The 21,140-nt window shown below is 38.9% G+C and overlaps 1 protein-coding gene across 2 annotated transcripts; it reads right to left on the reverse strand.

Moving 5' to 3' along the window:
* Positions 1–290: 290 nt before the first annotated feature.
* Positions 291–20,741, reverse strand: adam28 (ADAM metallopeptidase domain 28). Of its 2 annotated transcripts, XM_088009109.1 has the most exons (22): positions 20,593–20,741; positions 15,787–15,875; positions 15,583–15,659; positions 14,985–15,063; positions 14,777–14,853; positions 13,830–14,013; positions 13,622–13,684; positions 12,898–12,969; positions 12,545–12,714; positions 10,676–10,757; positions 9,276–9,409; positions 8,284–8,461; positions 6,572–6,661; positions 5,545–5,740; positions 5,350–5,455; positions 4,426–4,585; positions 4,261–4,341; positions 3,470–3,563; positions 3,289–3,394; positions 3,120–3,213; positions 2,953–3,042; positions 291–1,042 (listed from the first exon to the last, which is right to left on the reverse strand). In XM_088009109.1, exons 1-22 carry the CDS (start codon positions 20,648–20,650, stop codon positions 1,010–1,012), a joined length of 2,313 nt encoding a protein of 770 aa, XP_087865235.1. In that variant the 5' UTR covers positions 20,651–20,741; the 3' UTR covers positions 291–1,009. The 2 variants fall into 2 exon arrangements, with proteins under 2 accessions (XP_087865235.1, XP_014866308.2); XM_015010822.2 differs by lacking the exon at positions 20,593–20,741 and having other exon boundaries at positions 15,787–15,951.
* Between the last annotated feature and the right edge of the window lie 399 nt (positions 20,742–21,140).

The raw sequence follows: 21,140 nt of genomic DNA on the forward strand, positions 1-21,140 counted from the left end.
CTAACGTTCATATATTCTCCATGCTCTCTCAAATTTTTGTGTTAGCGCTCCGATTTTCCTTGGTCTAGCTGTATAGTTTTTCAACATTTCCATTTCCTTTGGAGTTATTCTTGGGGAAAGTCGACAAGAGAAAAAACGTCTGTTATGTTAAATGATTTTCTTGAAAGGAGTTTTCCTATCTATTTAGATTTTAGTGCTGAAAATTCTGTATTCTGAGCCCCACTCTTCTTTAGTTCACCCCACCAGGGTTATGACCTCCTATAGAGCACAAGACTACAACATAAAAAACATGGTTTGTTTTTCATTGTATTTGTTGAGTTTTAACAATTACATTAATCTGAAATGCTGCTTGTCATCATTTTTGCTATTTTAACACAATTTGATTATGAAACAAAAGTCAAATAATTACACATTTACAATGTTCATTGGGTATTCTGAGTTCAGTCTGCCAACATTGTGATTTATTATCCTGAAAATGAAGTTAAACCACCAGCAGACATTTGATGATTTGTCGAATCTGATGTAAACATGAGCTAAAAAATTATTTTACAACGACGCTGCTTGCACATTACATTGACAATGTAAATAAAATATAAATATAAAAACATATTTCACAGTTTCTTATGAACAAAGACATGGCTTGATATGGAACATGAAATGCAAACATGAAGTAACTGCAGTCCAACGCGCCACTTTCAAACGGGCCGGTTCCACAGGAGTCAGAGAAACAAACACTGCAGCTAAAAGCAGCTCTGCCCCAACAATGTTAGAAAATAATATACATTAATTATAGTCGGGGTCAATTTAATGTACAGTACACAAATGTGCCTTAAGAAAACAGAAGTGAATCCCTGTGAAATCCATAGTAGGGTGCCACACAAGTTCAGTTTGTACTTCCTGTTGGGGTTGATGCAAACAGGATTCTGTCCCTGTGGCCTGCCAGCTGCCTCTAGTTGAAGACCAGAGGGAAGGTGTCAGTGTTCACCAACACTTGGCACCAGGCTGCACATCAGACCTTTGGGGGAGGTACAGGTCTCAGAGCCTGGGATAAACAAACACATATAAATATATATTTATATTTATGTCTTGATTGAAGAAAATGACCCGTTATGCCTTTGTATGAACTGAACATGATTCCCTGGGGTTTGGGCAGCAGATCCCTATAGTTGCCACTGCTGGGTCACTGTTACATGGGCATTATATCTGGCTTTATTTTTCCAACTCTGAGTCTGTTTTATGTTGTGTCATGTTGTCTGGCAGTTATTATTTAAGTGATTTATTGATTCTACAAGTCTGGCAGTAATGAGGTTTGGTGACAATGAACTAAAAAATGTTAACAAATTATTTTACACGGGTTTAAATCATTACTTACATAGGGCTGGGTTAGTTTAGATGATTTCATCTCAGTTAATGAATAAAATAGTAATTTTTAAAGAGCCATCATCCTCAGCAACTACCAGCTCTCTCAATTTACACTGTAGCTAGACTTGTTTCCTTTAGCGTTAGCTGATTATTTATTTATTTATTTATTTGGAATGTGTTACTTGTTGTCAGATTAATGACAGCACAGACAGGGAGGGGAAAAAAAGCAAGAAATGTGAGATTTACACCACCTGCTAGCTATAACTGGAGCTGGGCTGTTAAAAAGAAACAGTGTTGTGTTTATGTCTGTTTGTGCTGCCCTCTAGTGGTCAGTTTTGATTTTCACCACTTTTTCGGTTGTTACTGGTGAAACATTACATCTATAATTGACGTCTTAGTTTTTTTTTTTTTATCTCCCTCTTTTTAACACGACACCGCCTGTCAATCAATCCAGTGGGTTTGTCAGCAACTGACCAATCGGCGGTCGCAATTTGTTCTGAAGTCAAACACCTGAAGGAACTGAACCTCTGTCGAAGTTGAGTCAAGATTCATCAAGATTTGGTGAAAAAATAATTCGGAAAAATTGTTAAACGTTAGTCAGTGGGGGATATGCAATTACGTCACGCTTTATCTAGAGAATTTAGAACACGGAATATTTTATTCGATTTCTAAAACCCAAATGGAGTCTGCGGCCGACCATGAGCAACTGAACACAACTGTTCTGATCGACGGCATAACTTCCACGTGTTCGTCTGTATGAAGGTAACTGCATATAAATCACCCTCTTTTTTTGTTAGAATTTCGTCTTTAATGTTGAATGGTTAAATCGAAGATTAATGCATAAAGCTCGATTGTGTGCTGTGGCTACAAACGTAAAGTTTCTTTGTAAAACATACGTGATCAATTATGTCTGGGTCGACCCAGAACGTTCCTTCACATTCATTAATTTCACAAGCAATTTGGAGTTCCATATCTGTAATCCTTTACTAGACCCTTGGGCTTTGACATTAATTTCTCTGTAGTTTTCCGCAAATAACCCTAATAGCTCGTTATATTTATTTTAATTTTTAAATGTTAATGTCTGCCATCTTTGCCTTAGTGTTTGATAAGGCAAAAATGTCTCAGGTAGCAGTGAGCTTCACTATCTCAACTATTATAACTTTGTTTACTGGAGGTTCGCTCTACCTGAGGTATACTTCTGCGTGGGCGGAGCGACTGATCCACTGCACGATCGGCCAAAGTCTGTTACGGTGGCGTAATACGGCCATTGTAGATTTTAAAAAAGAGCCAGATTTCAACCAAAAATTCTGAAATGTTTAGATTGATCTCAGTAGCTTTTGAAAATTTTTCGAAATTTTGTCATTTTCCAAGTTTAATTTTGATCGCAAAATTTGAGCTCTGCAAATTTTTGACTTTTAGAATTTTTGACTTTTCAAACTTAGAAATTCCACAATTTTTTTTCTAAAAAATTTCAGAAAATGAAAATTTCAAAAAACGTCTGAATTCTTTGAATTTTTTTTTTACTACTTTCACTTTCTATCTGCAATGGCCTTAATACACCATGGCAGCTGTCCCAGAGGAAGTGTTTACCTGGCGTGCAGCGATGTAGTTCTGGCTCGGTGGTTTGGGTCGGTTCCCTGCTGGAGGTGGAGGAGGCGGAGCTCCTTTGGGCTTCGGTGCCTAAAAGTTGAGCCACATAGTTCTAAGTATATTGAGCAGCTGATGTACAGTCCTGCGTCACGATGCCGTGCCGTTACCTGTCTGAGTGGCCTGGGCTGACTGATGGTGTATTCCTGGTTGACGTAAGGCGCAGAGCTGCTTACTGCTGGAGCTTTTCTCTGCATCTGTGAACTGTTGGGAAGGAATTCGGTCATCATCATGACTAACAGGAACAATAAAACCATCTGTGGGGTGGATGTCGCTTACACTGGCAGGGTTGGACTATGTTTCTTCCTACACATGAACCCCACAACCCCAAAAACCAGGCCGAGGATCACCAGAATGACAGCCAGGGAGATGGCGATGATTGCTCCTGCAGGAATGAATCAGACATGAGTTTATCTGAATCCAGGATTTGTGCTGATGAACACCTGGAGACGGTTCGTACCAGTGGACAGAGAACTGAAAGCATCATCCTTTGCTCCGCAGTTAGGAGGCAACCAGCCGGGCAGGCACTGACACTCACTCCTGTGATTGCACACCTGAAGAGAACACACACATTAAACCATGAACACACACACTGGACCCTGAACACACACGCACACTATCAGATTGAAAAAAAATCCAGATGGGGGTATCAGTGACAATCTGCCTTATCCATAAGGGCAGATCTATTCAGTCTAACTCTATGCTCCATGCTCTGAGTGACATCAGGCTTTAGTATTTATTTTACATTATGTTTAGAAGTCTTATTTGCACTTTCTAATTCCTAATTGCACAAAAACAAACTATTTATTGCAGTTTGTTTTTGTCCGTTTCAGTTTCTTTATTCTTTACATTGGCTGTTCTGCTCCTAATTGCACATTTGTATTTAATACCTTTATGTTTGTGTTAAAAAAGACATTTTTAATCAATTAATCTGTTTTTGGATCGGTACTAAACCTCAGATATCGGTATCGGAAGTGAAAAAAGTGGATTGTTGCGTCCCTACTCTATTTACCATTTACTATTAAGAAGTAAACCTTACTTTATTCTTTAAAATTGACATGTCAAGCTTTATTAGTGATTTTTTTTAAAGCACTTAACAGAAAATGTTGTGGAGTTGCTCTAAATTGGACTTCTGAGAAGACAGAAAGTGACGGCTCCAGATGAACAGCTGGTGCCGGTTGCAGAATGTTTATCACTCCAATCTAGACACAGTTAGCGTTTAGGAAAGCTGTCATGCTGGTGTGTACTCACAGCGTTGCCGGGGCATTTTGCCGAGCAGTTTGTGTTTCTGTACGCACTCTCGAGATCCATGCACTGGTTCTGGCTGCACACCTTGAAACACACAGACACACTTTGAAGCTGCTGCGAACACAGGATGATAAATCTAAAAACTTGGAAAAAGTGAAAAACGAGTACCTTTCCCTCTCCACACACGGTGCCTTCATCCACCTGCCCGTAGTCTTTGGTGTAGTCGGTAAAGAACATCGCCTTGCAGACCCCAGAAAATGTGACCATTTGGCCGTAGATTGGGTTCGGATTGCCGCCCTGGCAGAAGAGCTTCCCACACAAAACATCTCTGCACAGAAAACAAGAGGCTCATGTTTACGTCTGTCCCTGAACTTCACCTGAGGGAGCTGAATGGGAAATATCTCGACCAATTAGAGATGCACCAATCAGACTTAGTAATCGACTCCAGTTCTCAGATGCCTTTGAGGTTTCATTTTGATTTTGTAATGGGGCCATGGCAGATGGAAAAAATCTGGGGAAAATTTCTGCCAAAAAATAAAACTTTTGAGATGAATTTCAGAAATTTTGTAGAAAAAAACTGGAAATTTCAGAGATTCAAAGTTTGGAGCTCTGGGCTTTCCTTAGTTTTTCTAGAAAATTTGACTTTATTTTTTCTAGTAATATAATAGGCCACCTTTAAGCTTAATTTTGTTATTAAGTGGTAGAACTGTGAATTTATGCAACTGTTTTTGCAATATTTTATGATGTGGATTCCTGGAAGAGCAGCCATTGTTACAGTAGTGGCTGATGGGGATTCAAATAAACAAACAATCCTTTAAAGCTACTTATTCATTTATTTGTTAAAAAATAGAGATTTTAGTTGACCTGCATTTTAGGAAAGGATTAATAAAAGCCAATTATTTCGTATTGTGAATACGGATCACAACTGGCGCCGATCAGTTTAGTTGTATTTACTGAACAGCAGGTTGTTTCAGGCCTGTCAGTCACCGATCAGAGCCATCAGCTGTGTTGACTGTTAGTTACTGCTGGTTTGTTTGGTGTATCACTAGAGTTGGGGATAATAATAATTATAAGGACTGTTCTGAGACTCACTGTTTTTGGCAGGGAATAAAGTCGATGTTGGAGAAGCGTCTGCAGTAACCATAGTTACTTCCTTTAGTGTTGTAGTTGTAGCAGGACGAAGGAGCCTCGTCGGCAGCTGGAGAGACAAGAATCAAACTGTTTCACAGCTGACCTCGTCGTTGTTCGTCTCACTTTTGAACGTCGCCTGAAAGCCGAGTCGCTTACCGTTGCCGTAGACCTTCTTGCACTGCGCTGCCCTCTGTGGACACTGACCGTTGTAGCAGTAGCCCAGACCCTTATCGCATGGGAGCCCGTTCACAGCGAACACGTCCTCGGGACAGGTGGTGCTCTTCCCGTCGCAGTACTCGGCCAGGTCGCAGTCGTCCTTCTTCCTGCGGCACTCGATAGAGCGAGGCTGGATCTGGGTGGAGCAAATCCCGTTACCTCAAGACATGACGCGAACGTCTCTGGTGCTGACGGTGGATTTAAAGCATCCAGGCGTTTGCTGGATGCAGAGCTGTATGTTTTGTGATACAAGCCTTATCAAAATGTAGAATAATGGTGCAGCAAGTAATTAAAAGAAAGCATCTTGAAATGCCTTCTGTATTTCAGATCTGATGGTTCCAGTGCGTGGCTCATTTCTAATCGGGGAAATAATTTTTCTATATAGATTTGAAAAAGTTGTGGCTACAGTTTTTTTTTATGTCTCCATTATTCAGATTGTCTTTGTCTCATATTGGAATTTGTTTTATGATCTAAAACAGGAACGTCAAAAACTTATTTTCAGCCAGATCCAGATCATGAATGTCTTCAAAAGGTTGGTTGTGGCAGAATTTATTGGTGAAGTCCATCAATAACCTGCTAAAATATTAATAAATAACTGTCTCTCATATTATACTTAAAATTCGATAAGTACTTAAAATGAAATATTGAACATTTTTCTTACATTTGACAGTTTATACAGATAAAAATGCCTTGATTTGATAAAACAACTGCTATCTGGAAGGTTGAGGGCCACATACATGGTCGTGGCGAGTCGGATTGAGTTTGACATGTGATCTAAAACATTTAAACGTGACACAAAGCAAAATCCACCCCCCAAGAAAAGTACTTTTTCATAAAATTTTTTTTGTTATAACTCAAAGTCCACAAGAGGGCGGTAGTGCGCCAAACAATTGTGTTGCTGATGTCCGTGGGAGCTTTGCTGTCACTGGGCTGTTGGGCTGAGAGGTGATGAATGATGTCGACTCACCTTGCAGTTCTCGCAGCACTCGCCTTCAGCACATTGTGAACCTGCGCTCAGGGTGCAGCTGGTGGCGTTGCAGCACGGGTTGGTGCATTCCTGTAAACGGCAACGTGTTTAACTTGAAGCGTCAGAGAATTTCTCACATGTGAAACTTTGCATTAAACCCCGTCACATCCTGTATCAATCAATATTGTATTTTTGCTAAGTTTGCAGCTTATTTTTTGTGGCATTGCATCATGGTGAGCGATTAGGGGAACGTTCAATCGCGGCGAAGTTGATCTTTTCACTCCAGTCGTGTACAGGACAAAGGTAATGCTGGAAACAAATCTCGCTGAAATCTCTCTCGGTCCAGTCAGTCGCTTAAAACCTGGCTTCATGTTAGCAGTGTTAGCTTCTGCTCTGCATGCTACTCCAACAGGCGACCGACTGCAGCCATAATTCTGAGGTATGCTGCATATGCAGCCAGTGATTTCCATCAGAGCTGACAACAGGTCCAAGCAGAACTCTGAAAGGAATGTTCTGCGTTGTGAAATCGACTGCACGGCGTTATAAGAAACTTTAACGTGATGTGTCAAAGGCTTTCAGCCGCCTTAAAATAACTGAAGGGGAGAACTGAGAAGTTAAATATAACAATAAATAAGAGTCTAGTCAGTAGTGCTAATTAGAAGAAATAAAGACCAAACAGCGATGAGGAAAAAACAAGCAGTGAGAGAGTTGGATGCCCCGCTGAGTGCTGCTGGTTGTTTCCTAGAATCACCCGCTTGGTAATGGCTTTAAAACAGAAACATGTCTTGGTTTGTCAGGAAGATTCCAGATCACGAAACTTCGACGACGACAGGAACTTCTGTTAGATTTATAAATGCCCCAAACGTTGGTTTTAAATGCCGAATGGAGACAAATCTGTGCCACTGCGTCAAATCTATAAACACATTTCAATCTGTTTTTGACATACACGTGGAATACATACATTCAATTTAAGACTTTTTCCTTAAAAAAACCCCATGATTAACTAAACAATGGAATTGGTCATTTTTCTGTCACAAGGTTTTTTCTTTAATCTGTCAATCATCGGGGACTGCAGCTCCTAATTTTCAGTTAATTAAATATTTTATTTGTGTAGTCAACCCCTTGTTTCAATTAAAAGTGCAGTTTTTGTGTAGCTTGTCTGAGCCCTGAATGTGCAGAGTGTTCAGTGTTCATGTCTCGCAACATATTTTCATTTGAACTGAGGTCTGTACTGCTGCTGCTGCTCCATTCAGCAGGTTTTCTTCCAGGAATTTTCTGCAGCTTCAGGCTACAGATAATTTCTAAGCTTCATATCCTGGACTGTTGTCTTAAGCAATGAATGCATCTGATATATATATATTTTTTTAAATGACTGAGTCGTCTCTACGTTAAACAGAGGCTTAATTTTCTGTCTTTGAATGAATTTGTATTTAATTTGCATTAAAATATTTTTAGTTTGGTACAGGCGGGTGTCTGCTGGCAGAGGTTTTGGATTTGAGTATATTTCTTAATGCATTCAAAAAACAGTTCAGTAATGAAATTGAAATCTATTTTTTAAAATTGCATCGACTTATTTGGAAATCAGCCTTTCAAGGAAATTATGACTAAACTAAAATCCGAAATGTCCTCTTTATTGTGAAAAGCAGCATAGCAGTTTTAAGTAAGGCCATTTAAATTTTTTTTATTTTAGATAAAGGGCTGTTTTTTTGTACCTCCACAGAGCCACAGTCGCACTGCTCTCCCTTTTCCAAAAATCCGTTCCCACAGACTCCTGGAGCCACGATGCTGGTGAAGTCTGGTTTGTCGAATATGCAGCTGGGGTTGCGGGTTGTCAGGTACCTCTCATAGTTGGCGGAGCTGCAGGTACTGAACGTGCGTGGAATGTTATAGCTGCCAAGAACAAATAAAGTTTGTTGGTTTTTTTTTTTAGCTCCCAAGTAAGACACCACAGTTAGCAACAGACCTCAAGATTGCCAGGTAAAAATTAGAACTTGGTTTAAATAATAAAAAAAAAAAAAAAACAAAACAAAGAGCTTAGCACTTATCCCTGAGGAATCCCAGTTCTGAGCTACAGAGACATGGAGACATGTCCTTACAGCTTTCTGCTTCATCTGTCAAAATATTCAGGATCCATTGGCAGTTAGGCCTCCTCTCCTGGTCTCTTGGTCCCACAGCTTCATGATGATGTATAATGTTAAATATCTCTTATCAAAGTTTGGCTCAGTTATTACTAATTTACTTTTACATTACTGATTATTTCATTAGATATTATAATGTGCCGTAAGATATTAAAACGGCAATATACTTCTGGTCTGACACTTGTCTCCCCAAGTGCTACACAGCCAAGACATATCTACTGTGACGTTAGTAGATGTGTATAAAGTCACATCTACTTTAAATTGGTGCTGCAGTGTTAGCCTGTTAAAGCTGCAGCACTCTGACCTTTTCTTTACAGTCCTGTCACCAAATCAGGAAAGGAAAAGTTCCAAACTCCAGTTATATTATAGTTTACACATCAGCAGCAAATCCTGTGTTCTCCATTCTGCTGCTTATCTTTCTCTCACAACACCCACGCGCGCGCGCACACACACACACACACGCACAGTGAGAGAACTGTACGTAAACAAGGCGATCTTTGACAGCATCGGTGGCTGACCTACTTTAACAAACACGCCCTTTCAGGCAGCTGGCCACTGTTCCTTACCTGAGGGCTGCGGCCATGATGCAGCTGTCCCCAGAACAGGAGCAGGCACTGGAGTCGTCGTGACTCATGCCCAGGTTGTGGCCCATCTCGTGGGCCAGAGTCGCTCCCACTGCAATGGCTCGGGTGTTGTGATCCTAAAGACGAATAGAGGCGCAGCTGAGCCAAGAACCTGCAGTCTAACTTCAATGAAGAACCACCAAGACTGAGGTTGGAAGGCCTCATTGACATCGTCCTAATCTTTTGCTCCCTCTACAGCTTCTTGATCGGATTCCACTTGAAAATGTTAATATTCTCTTGGTAACACTCAGGAAACAGTGAATAGGGTATCATGTACTGCATAGGACAACAGAAATGTATCTACCACTAGTACTCCCCGCATTACTGTAAAAATCTTTCAAGTGTGTACATAAGTATAAAAATTAGCATGCTCTCCCTCAGGTCGTATGTTCTTCACATTTCCATTTAGCCATTTTGGAATGATGGCAATTTTTTAAGATGGCATAAAATGAGATAAAATGTTACCCATTTTCATGACTTGTGTGAACGTGACTCGCATGTTTTTGACAACAGTAATCAGTAATCTTAATCTTATTCATAAAACTTTAAGGAAATATGTGCCAAAACTGAAGACTTTACAAGGAGATGAAGATGTGACAGTCGCCTTAATGCCTTAATGAAGCATTAGCTTCCCCTGATTTTTTTTATTTTTTTAAATTTTTTTATGTGAGTAGCAGTATAGTATTAACATAATAAATATATTTTTTAGCAAATTAGTGGTTAGAGAACCTAAATTTCTGATAATCTGGCAATAACTTCTGCAGATTTAATGCAAACATTTGTTCTCCATCAAATCTGTGGTGGCCATTTTAAAAAAATGGCCCCAAGAAAAAGGAAACACAAGATCAAGAAAATATACATTTGCTAAGGTACAAAACAAGTAGGCTGTGTTTTGACTCTAAATACATCTAATTGGCAATTTTAGAGATTTTTTTCCCATGACAATCCTGGTGGTCATGTTGAAATTTTCAGTCACTAATGTTAGGAAAAAAAAGCAAGCCCCAGGAAACATCTGTGACAAGTTAGGTTCTTGTATCTGCATGTGAAGATTTTGCTGAAATATTAACCAAACTACAATAGTGCAGTTTGGTTTCAAATCAAATCATCAATTAAATTATCTAGTCAGGACTGAAGTGAAGTATTTGAGAGTTCATATTACTGGGTTGGCAAGCATTTTTATATCACAATACCACATTTTTCCAGTCATGATATTCCATTCTTTTCCAACCGTCACAGCAGCACAGTCTCAATAATCTGGAAACAATTTAGATCCAAATGATCCGTAGGGCAGACCTGGAGTTGTGTCCCTTCAACCGTTCCAGGAGCAGTTGGCTCCAGCTCACCTGTACGACCCCGACCGAGTGGTCAGTGCACAGAGTCCCGATGTAAGCCAGACCCACAGTGGCTCCTTCAAAGTCGATCCCACTGAAAGACACATTGAGGCTTTTCATCACGGCTGCATTCTATGTTCTTCATTTGAATAAATGTAACATCTACAAAGCTACAGGAAATATGATTATTATAATTCTGTGTATTTTACTTCCTGTACTCATTTGTACATAGACATACTTACCGGTTTCACCAATGCACAAATTGGTTATGAAATTTCATGTTCATGTTTAGGGGTAGGAGTTTATAAGTTCTCACTTCTTCCTACCCCATTTTGAGCATGATATGTTAACTGAAACAAAAAATCTGTATTTTCTCTTCTTTCTTATGCACTTCTTGTTACTGTGCACTATTTTATTTTTATATTTGTATCATGTTCGAATAAAATTTCATTTCATTTCATTTCATTGTTTGGCTGCCAGCTGGTTTACAGTTTGTCATATTGCATGGTTTATCCATATGTCTTTAACATAACTGCACAGAAGTAGATGTGTTATGATGGATTCTGTTTTGTTTTTTGTTTTTTTTGGACATGCCTTCAGTGTTTTTTTTCAGAAATTCTCTGATGTGAACATAGGAGCCCAGATTATGACACCGCTGCTGTTTTGCAGCAGATCTTGGCATAGTGATGAAACATGTTGCACAAGAGTCGTTTGGAAACTAAAAACATCTAGAACATTCAGATCTGTTCAGATTGGGATTTTCTAAAGGCATTTTAATAAACCAGAATCTAATTTAATAAGGTCATTTATTTTGCCTGTTACACCTGAGGCGTTCCCTGCCTCAGGTGTAACAGGTATTAACAATGCATGGATTTAAGTCAATATTTTTTATTTCTATTAGTTTTGATGAGTATTATTTATAGCTAATGAAAACCCAAAAAGTAGTATCTCAGATGATTTTAACAGTTTTTTTTTTTTTTTTTTTGCATTCATTCCTGCATGAATGCCAGGCAATGACACGATATACACGTAATCAGTGTCAATAGAAAATATGTTCAATAGATTGTTCAATAGTTTCACTGAACTCTGATTCAGAGCCGAGCAGCATTCTGGGGGATGTAGGCAGAGGAAAGGCTTTAGCCAGCTAAGGAAGGTTGGTTGCATCAGCTGATTTGCTGTTTGGTTACCTAGCAACAACCTGTTAGAGCAGCAGCAGCAGTTTCAGGTTTCACCACTGTGCCTCATAACTGCTTTAAAATAAACAACGGCTTGGAGTGAAGGCAGAAAATGAGTAGAAGAGCTGGAGAGGAAACTGTGGATATGTCACCAGTTTGGTAATATTTCAGACATTGAAAGAAAAAAAAAAAAAATCAATAATTATCAATATCAACTGATATGAAACACTTGCATCGTGATTCATTTTTTTAGCTGTATCGCTAAAAAAAGTCTATGTAGACTTCAACATGGCCATAAACATAAAATTTCAACCATCAAAATGAACAGAAATGAAAGCTAAAAAACTATTGCTGCATTTCCATTGACCTACCATTGACCAAAGTGGAATTATGAATATAAATCCACTTATTGGAAACACACCAATTTTGAAATAATTCACATTTTTTGGTTTAAAAGTTTTTGCATTAGGGTGAGGTGGGTTTCCGGCAAAATTGTTGCAAAATCGCAGCTCATGTTTGCGTAGTGAATCTATAAAATACAAGAGTTACTGAAGTAGCTGAACAGTTTGGTCATTCTGATCTGATAATACACCTGTCTTCATGCAACATCCTTTCTGTTGCACAACACATGCACAGTTGGAAAGGGATGTTACTCCATTCAAGATGACTAGAAACAGAATGACTTGTACTCAGAGGTTAGTCAGACCTGATGAGGTGTGCGTTGTCGTGTTTTATCCTTTTCACCAGCTCGGAGTTTCTCCAGGTCTTGAAAGCCTCCAGGTTGTCGTTAGCGGGGTTGGTCACAGAGATCAGGTCGGTATTAGACCAGACCTCCAGACCCACCAGACCAATAAACGTCTTCAGGGGTTTGTATGCCTGCAGGTCATCATAACAACAAAGTGAACTATTCAGTTTCCCATTCAAAGCCCTACAGAGGTTTTCCAATATAACGAAAGACAAATTATTAAAAGCAGCAACCTGGATGATGTAAACTGTTTGCTGAGCCATAAAATGATTTGTTGTGGAATTCGCCTAGGAAAGGCAGCAGCACTGACTCACCATGTTGACAAAGTTGACGATTTCAAATATCCTCTGTCTCACCTTGGTCAGATCTTTGTTCATCTTTGCGTACTGAAACAATATTTGGTTGCATAAGAAAAAAAGTTACATCCCGATTCCCAACAGCTGATTTGCATTATGAGAGGCAGCCGTAGTTTAGACCAACAAGTTAAGACTGTATGTGACTTTAAAAACTATTTCAGTACTCTGCCTGACAGGAAACACTGAATGATGATGCTAATTAACAGAGCTGCTATTTCAAACAGTGAAGGAAGAATTGTAAAGCTCTTTTAAAAGAGTTGAGGTAAAAAAAAAAAAAAACTCCTGATATGAAGTCCACAATCCTAATTCTGCACAGGAAACAGAATTAGTGAAGCCATTTTGCAGAGTCAGCAGATAAGTTTGGAACTCTGTTTCATTTTAGTTTGAGAAAATTTAAACTGGCAAACTTGAGGTACAAACAAAAGGAGAGGTACAAATTAATTATAGTGTAGGTTTTTTTTTTTTTTTTGCTAATGATGCATAAATGTTTTTATATTTAATGTATGTTATCTACTTTATCTGAAAGTATGTCGGGATCTTCAACTGCATGTACTTTTTGTATATATATATATATGTGTTTATGTAGTACACCAAGTATTGTATGAGTGAATGGTTGAATCATTTTCAAATAACCTATGAGATGTGTAATATCACAATGAAATGTAATTATTGAAATTCTTACCGCTCGATTATCAGCTACAAGAACGAGTTCGATGTATTTCTGCTGCAGTAGAACAGGAAGACCCTGAAACGAGTCAAAAACATTTCAGTTTCCCCATAGAGCTTTACATCACCGTAGCTATTTCTGTAACATTTTCTGACTGTATCCCTGCCACCCAAAGTCACATTTAACCTCCGACGGCGAGACCAAGGCGCAAACATGTACCAACCCCAGATCTGGAGCGGCTCCGGCTTGTTGGAGGTTCCATGTCGTCCTCCCAGGAAGTGTTTGTAACACCACACACCGCAGGCGTCAAGTTCCTGTCGTTTACGGTCGTCACAGCGTGCTCACCCTCGTCGCCACCAGATAGAGGCTCAATCAGGTACCGCTGTTCAGACGTCCTGAAGTAACCCCTAAACCCAGAAGGTATCCTCTTTTGAGAGCAGGCATCAGTAAAACACTCACTGCAGTTCACCACCAAGCAAATGAAAGGAAGAAGATGGTTAACCAGGATAGATGTTAGCATCTTTAGGTTTTGTGTCCAACTATTTTCTAATTCGGCACAAAATGACAATTTTCTGACTGGGATAGAAAAAAATTCCATTTCAAATTGTCCCATGCCATGAATTAATCTGTGTGTATGTAGCATTCAAGATAGCTTAGTCAGGTCAAGCTAGCTCAATTTTGAAAATATAATCTTTACTTAAAATAGGCAGAATTTTGCTGCATTTGGATTTTCTTAATTTTAGTTCTCGTCTGTCTGAAGGTGTTCATGTCTTCAGTAGGGAGAAATATGTGACTGTATGAACATAATGTTAATGATATTCTCAACCATTTTGTTTTTATTTGCAAACCCAAATCCACCGATTAATTAGAAAGGAATTAATGACCTTTGACATTTTGAAATAAATTTTGAATGAAAAAAAAAAGTAAAAAAAGTAAATCAGTCTTTTCAAAGCATAAACTCCTACTTTACTGTTTCATCTTTCGAGATAACAGTCTCATTTCCTAGAATGAAACTAATTTCATTCTAATTCCATTGTGTGTCCAAGGCTTTATACAAGCTATAAAATTTAACATGCAATAATGAAGCTGTTCAACTGAAACCGTTCCACTTTATCTACACTAAATCAGCATTTCACACACATAACATGAACAGATATGTGAGGCGCTTACCTGAGTCCCTCACATGTACTGATGCTAGCAGATGACTCGCTGTCATTCACAATCTTTCCATGGTAGTAACAGTGATCCTGACCAAGACAGAATATTAACAGGGATAAATGTAAATCATCAATAGCAATTTTTTTTACTTTAATTTTCCAAATACCTATACATCTAAAATTATGCACACAAAATTCAAACTCGTTCAAAAAAAACTTACGACATCATGTGGTCTCGTGGTGACCCGAGTTCCATCTTCTTGGTAGTAGGTTTCTGAGTAGTCTCGGGTTAGTAACTCACTGATGAGAAATATGAAATCATATGCATAATCTTTGTTCTATATAAGGAACTGAAATGGTTCCTTTCATGAAGGAACCATTTCAACCAAATTCAACCTTGATTCTGAGATGTGATATTCATTACAAGGAACTTATACCACTGTGTGGGTGGGTTTTTTTTTTTTTCTTATTTTAAACACAGACAGACATACACATGTTTGCGTGGCTATTGTTGTGGGGGACGTTCCATTGACTTCTATTCATTTCTACAGCCTAAACCTTACCCTTATCCTAACCCAGTCTTTACATAAATAACCATAACCAAAACTCAATTCACACCTTAGTCCTAAATCTAATGTAGTATGTGTCAGGAAAATGGTCCCCACAAGGTATTACAAACGCACACACACACACACACACACACACACACACACACACACACACACACACACACACACACACACACACACACACACACACACACACACACACACACACACACAAGATTTACACTCCCACGCCAGGGAAGTGAGAACATACTTATTTTTCTCAAGTTGTAAATGAATGTCTCTTCCTCCAACAGTCATTGCATATTTAATCGTCTCTGGTCTGACGTTCTGAAGGGGATAGAGAAATGAAAATTATGCTTTCTGTTTAGTTTTTTTCATTCTCAAAGCCACACTCAGAACATGTAAAAGTATACCAAATAATCAGTCTACATGAAATTGAAGTAGGAAGATCTACCTCTGTGCTTCTTTTCCTGACTGCATGAAGTCTGACAGGACGAACCACCTCATAGTCTGTCCCCACTTCAAAGGTTGGATTGTGGCTTTCTGTGAACACACAAAAGGAGACAGCAGATGGATATACCATATCCAAATCTCTTCCCACCATATTTAAGGTTCTCCTCAAGCCATCAAAAGTAACAGAACATCTGAAGTGTAAGTCAGTCGAACAGTGTGCTGTTTCAAATATCCTATGGGATCGGCTTCAGAAAAGTTTTCATCCACATGAACCCTCACAAACTCATGTCGGAAAGCTTTCTTGTGAAAGACACTGAATTAGTTGCATTTGTGTACAACCTGGATTAGTTGCAGCAGCTGCGTGGTGGCAGTCATAAACCCACTTGTTTTTGCAATACCGATCTATCCCACTTTATCATAAATGATAAATCTTTCATCGTCCATGGTGACCTCAGCAAAACTTGTCAACAATCCTCCATGCTGGAGTCATTTTTCCCAGCAATACACATTGTCCAACATGCTGGGAGTGTAAACAGAAGTCTCCATTTAGAAATGGTTATACTACTTGGAGTAGATGCACTAATTCCTAACATTTTGTTGGCTGAGCCACCCTGACAACCTCTTACCTCTAATGCTTTACACAGCTAAATGCACCATCAATCCCTGACCTAGCTGTTTGAATGTATTATGTTGTAAATGTTTTCACAAGACGGTACTGAATGAGGACAAACTTTGTCATGGATTTCTCGTAAGCTGTTTGTTAAAGTTGCACAGCTTGAACAGGAAAGATATCTGTAAGCCAGGGTTTGATTTCTCGCTGACGTAGAGACTCTAGCCCAGCGTTTGGCTGTAACCACTTCAGTTTGATACTTCAGTTTTCTATCACAGTGATTCACAAAGAGCTGTAACCTTAACTTGGCTTACAGTAGATGATGAACTGCAGTGAGGAGCATTTTTTTCTGGTTTTCTGGCATGTCTTTGCTAAATTTATTTTAAATATTTAAGTCATGTTTTGTTTATCTACTCAAGACAGTTTTTTGCATTCACTTCCTCTTTTCACTTTCGCTTGTCCATTTTCCTCATTGTTTGAGCGCACGCAGCATTTTGTACTGTCGGGATCACGTACAAGGATGGAAGAGAACATGAGAAAAAAAAAAAAAACTAGCCAGCTAGCTGCAGTCTTCATAGCAACAGATTAGTGTCATGGTATCCTTGGAGCTTTGGTCTCCTTCCACAGTCAAAATACAAACTTGCTAGGTTAAAGATAAATTACCTTTAAGACTTAATTACATTTTTGTTAGAACTGTGGCTGTTTTTCCCTGGGCTGGATTTTTGTCCACAGTGTCCTCATGTGAAATGACCTCTCGAGACAGACCTCCACCCCGTAACTACTAACAACTACAGAAAGTGGATTAATGTTTAATCTGTCTGTTAATCTCAATCACATTTTAGATGACTGCCATAAATGAGCTTGTTAAATAGCATTAATATTTAGCCTGTTCTCCATAACGATAATCTTATATTGAACCATTCATAATTACCAGGGCTGCAACTAACAATTATTTTACTTATCGATTATTCTATTGATTGTTCTAATGATAAATTGGCTAAATAAATTGGCATATTTTCCATTCAACCCCTTAATCCCTTTTACATGTTAGAAATACTTTGAGACACAAGTAAGCAAATGATCAATTGACACTTTTAAACAGAAAATATAAAATGTTTTTGTCTAAAATGCAGTAACGGCGTTCCTGTGGATTCATGTGCAGCTAAAACAAATACTGTCTACTAATTTGATATACTGTCAATTTCTTAAGAGGGAAATTGACAAGAATCTCTACATCCCTTCTGTCTGGGCTGATAATCTATCAAACCTTTCAGTTGCAAACAGACACTAACTTTATAAGGCAACATAAGTCTATCTACATCTTGACATTTAATACATGAAGTAATTCAAAGTGTTATTGAGTATTCCAAATTTCCTTCCAGTTCCTTTGGAAATGATTAATTTTATTGAGAATTAACTGTCTTTTTAGATACTTTTTAGATTAAAAAAAGACACTCATTGACCTACACGGTGCCTATCATATTAAAAAGATAGACGTTTCCTTAAACAGCAAGTATGTTGCAATTATCAGTGGAAAGCTCAGGATTAAGCTCCTGTAAAGAAGACAGACTCTTATCGCTGTTCTTGCGGCAGACAGAACAACCAAAACACTGAAGTAACACCACAGATCAAATAGAGGTTTTGTACAGATTAGCACAAAAAGCTTCTGTTTACTGACTTGAGCTCTGACACTAACCTGAACTGTAATTACGGGATCTCCATTGACTCTTTTGGGCAATCATTGACAAATTATTACTGATTTACTATGTGCATAAAATACCTGAAACTGGTAAAGCAGTCCTCGGGTAAGTGATCAGAAGGCCAAACTCGCTCATAAAAATCATAGAAAATTGGAGGAAATTACACATAGATATAGGTTTTTGTTCTGTTATTAAATATTAAACCAGAAAAAAAAGATCATGTAATAAGGGAGGAAGGTATTTTTTTAAAGATAAAATTGTTAAAAATTCCTCAACATTTTTTGTAATGGGCAAGCTTTTATTTTATTTTATTTTATTTTTTTATCTCCATTCAAACAAAACATTTATCACAAAAACAGTCACACACACAATTATAACACATAGCATATTGACTCATAAATGTACAATTATAATATTTAATATGATAGAATAATTAAACAGGGTTCTTTTCTTACATTTGAAACGGATGAAGGAGGGCAGTTTCATGTTTTCATTCATGTAAATGCAAAAGTATTGCTTTTGCATGGTGGAAGAGTAAAACAACATTTTAAAGCTTTGTATTAAAATTGTATAAAGTGTGACTAAGTAAAGGTTGATTATATAAAACATTTAGTATCTTACGAGGTTTCTAAAAAAAGCATATGAGTAATTTCAACTTTATTTTAAACCGAGGGTCACTCTAAAACTTAGTGCATGCTGATATTTATAAGGAACAATTCAATGCAATACTTGCTGCCCTATTTTGAGCTAATTGTAGTTTGGTCAGATGTTTTCCTGAAGCACTGGACCACACCATGCAGTGACACAAGATACTGTGATAAAGGGGTGGTGATGTGTAAAATTGACTTTTTTTGAGCTCTACATCATGTTATAATGTTAATTCCTCATGAAAAACAAACCAGGATTGATGCATGTTTGAGAAATCCTTTAATCTCCTGTAGCAACTGTTCTGTGCTTGCTCACAGAATGTGCCGCCTATTTATCCTACCATTCAGCTGCGCAAAACACCTGGGTGGACCTAGCTCCGCCTTCTGGGGTGAAGCTCCTCTTTTTTCCAGGCTCAGCTCCTCCACAGACCTAAATTTTCCAAGCTATCAAGTTGCCTCAGTTCACCCCCCGCACCCCAAGCCCCCGCAACTTCCCCACTCAGCTCCTTCAGACTAGCCAGCAGCAATTAGCAAACACCTGGTGGAACTGTGCATCACTCGAGCTCATTAAACGAGCTACTTCTCTGTTAAACGCTGGTTAAAACGTTGTTAAAGGGTTAATGGAGGAGCCATGTTGTGATGACTTCCTGAAGGCAGAGTTTATGAAAGAGCAGGAGTTTTTAAAGAGACGGAGGTTCAATTTCAAGGTGTTAAATTACAAAGTTAAATTTTTTAAAAGTCATACTTGATATATGCAGCATTTTACAATAACTGACGGTAACATACTTACTTTATTATGCTATAAAATGGCACTATGGGCTTGTAAATTACATACTACTTCCCCTTTAATGATTTGAGGAATTAATTTTAAGGGCATATCACGTAAGCATCTTATAACCACTGGTTGTCTTCCTATCACTGTAACAATGCATTCAGTCTGCTGGGATCGCTCCAGTCTGCTGTCCATCGTGACTCCTCCCAGAAATCTGATTTCCTCTACCTGAGTATTGACTGTTCCATTTATAAACGGGTCAAGCTTTGACTGAATTTTTCATTTCTAATTTGATCCACATGTTGTGCGTTTGGTTTTAGACACAGGCATTATAATTTGTGGATCAAATTTACCGCTGACCTCGAAGCCTGTTTTGGTAAGAGCTTACCATATTTGATCAGGCGCAGTACCTACAGGAAGATGATGTAGTGTTTCTATTTTTTCTATCTAGTTTCTGAATTCTAAAAGGAAATGAGTTTTGTTTCTGTGGCGTACCAATGATGTTAATTCACAAGAGGCCAGAGCAAACTGTTGAGTGTTACCGGCTGTGGAAACGCAGTCTTCCACAGAAACCAGGGAAACTCCTGGTCCAGATTCCATACTTTCCATCAGCAGGGAGCAGCTCTAAAGTTAGTCACTAACTTCCTCTGTGTCACGGTTACCTGAGGACCTGCTAGCACCTGGGAGGGCAGAGGCTTTGTTGTCACACAAGGTCCGCCGCCGACAGCGTTTCATTGCAGTGTGTTTACTACACTCAGCTTAAAACCCAACAACTGCTAAGTTTCGACATGCAGTAGGCAGTATCTCACCTCAGGGAGCGGAGTCTCTCTCTCTCTGTCTGAGTAAATATTACTTAATCTCATGCCCTGAAACTCCTCTGGGTCTTGTCTAAAAGTACAAACGTATGGACTGACTCATAGTTATCACTGCCTTTGATTCTTGTCAGATCATCTGTCTCCTCAAGACTTTTATAGCACAACTTGTTTGTCAGGATCAGAAAGCTGCATTCTGGAAGGCAAGGCTTTAGTTATTAATTAGCCCCGCCGCTGAATAGAGGTAACAGTATCCAGTCACTTACCCGAGGACCTGAGCGAGGCGTTCAGGAAGACGACCAGCAACAGGAGCGTCCGTGTCATTGTTGCAGTCCAAACTGTTGCTGGTCTTTGCTCTGATCAGGCTTTATGTGATCTACCTGCATGTTGCGCTGCTTCTCCTGACAAGGCCACGCCTTCGCCCGCCTCCCGGACCTGTCACAGACTCCTTACTGACAAGAACGCCGCCGCCCCCCCACACCCCCAAGTGACCGGCCTGAACACGCCCCTCACTCCCGGCAAGGATTCAGGAAGGAAACGGCTCGAGCGTTGCGGGCAGATTCAAACATCCAGTCAGCTGCTTTCACACCACAGCTCTTTGGATTTTAGTCGGTATGATTTACTGACATTAATCATAAATCACTTTTTTTTCTTTTCTTAGTTTCTTCCTTTTTTATGTTTCTATTGAGGTCATAAAAAGTCTGACTCGCTTTATGTTGTGACTGTGACTCAGCCGTGTTACTTAATATGGTCATTTCCACACATTATTTTTCTCAATGTCATCAGCACATTGGTGATGTATGCAGCAGATACT

The sequence above is a fragment of the Poecilia mexicana genome, unplaced genomic scaffold (genome assembly GCF_051168715.1).
Source record: "Poecilia mexicana isolate PSO_F unplaced genomic scaffold, ASM5116871v1 scaffold_9, whole genome shotgun sequence".
Taxonomy (NCBI): domain Eukaryota; kingdom Metazoa; phylum Chordata; class Actinopteri; order Cyprinodontiformes; family Poeciliidae; genus Poecilia; species Poecilia mexicana.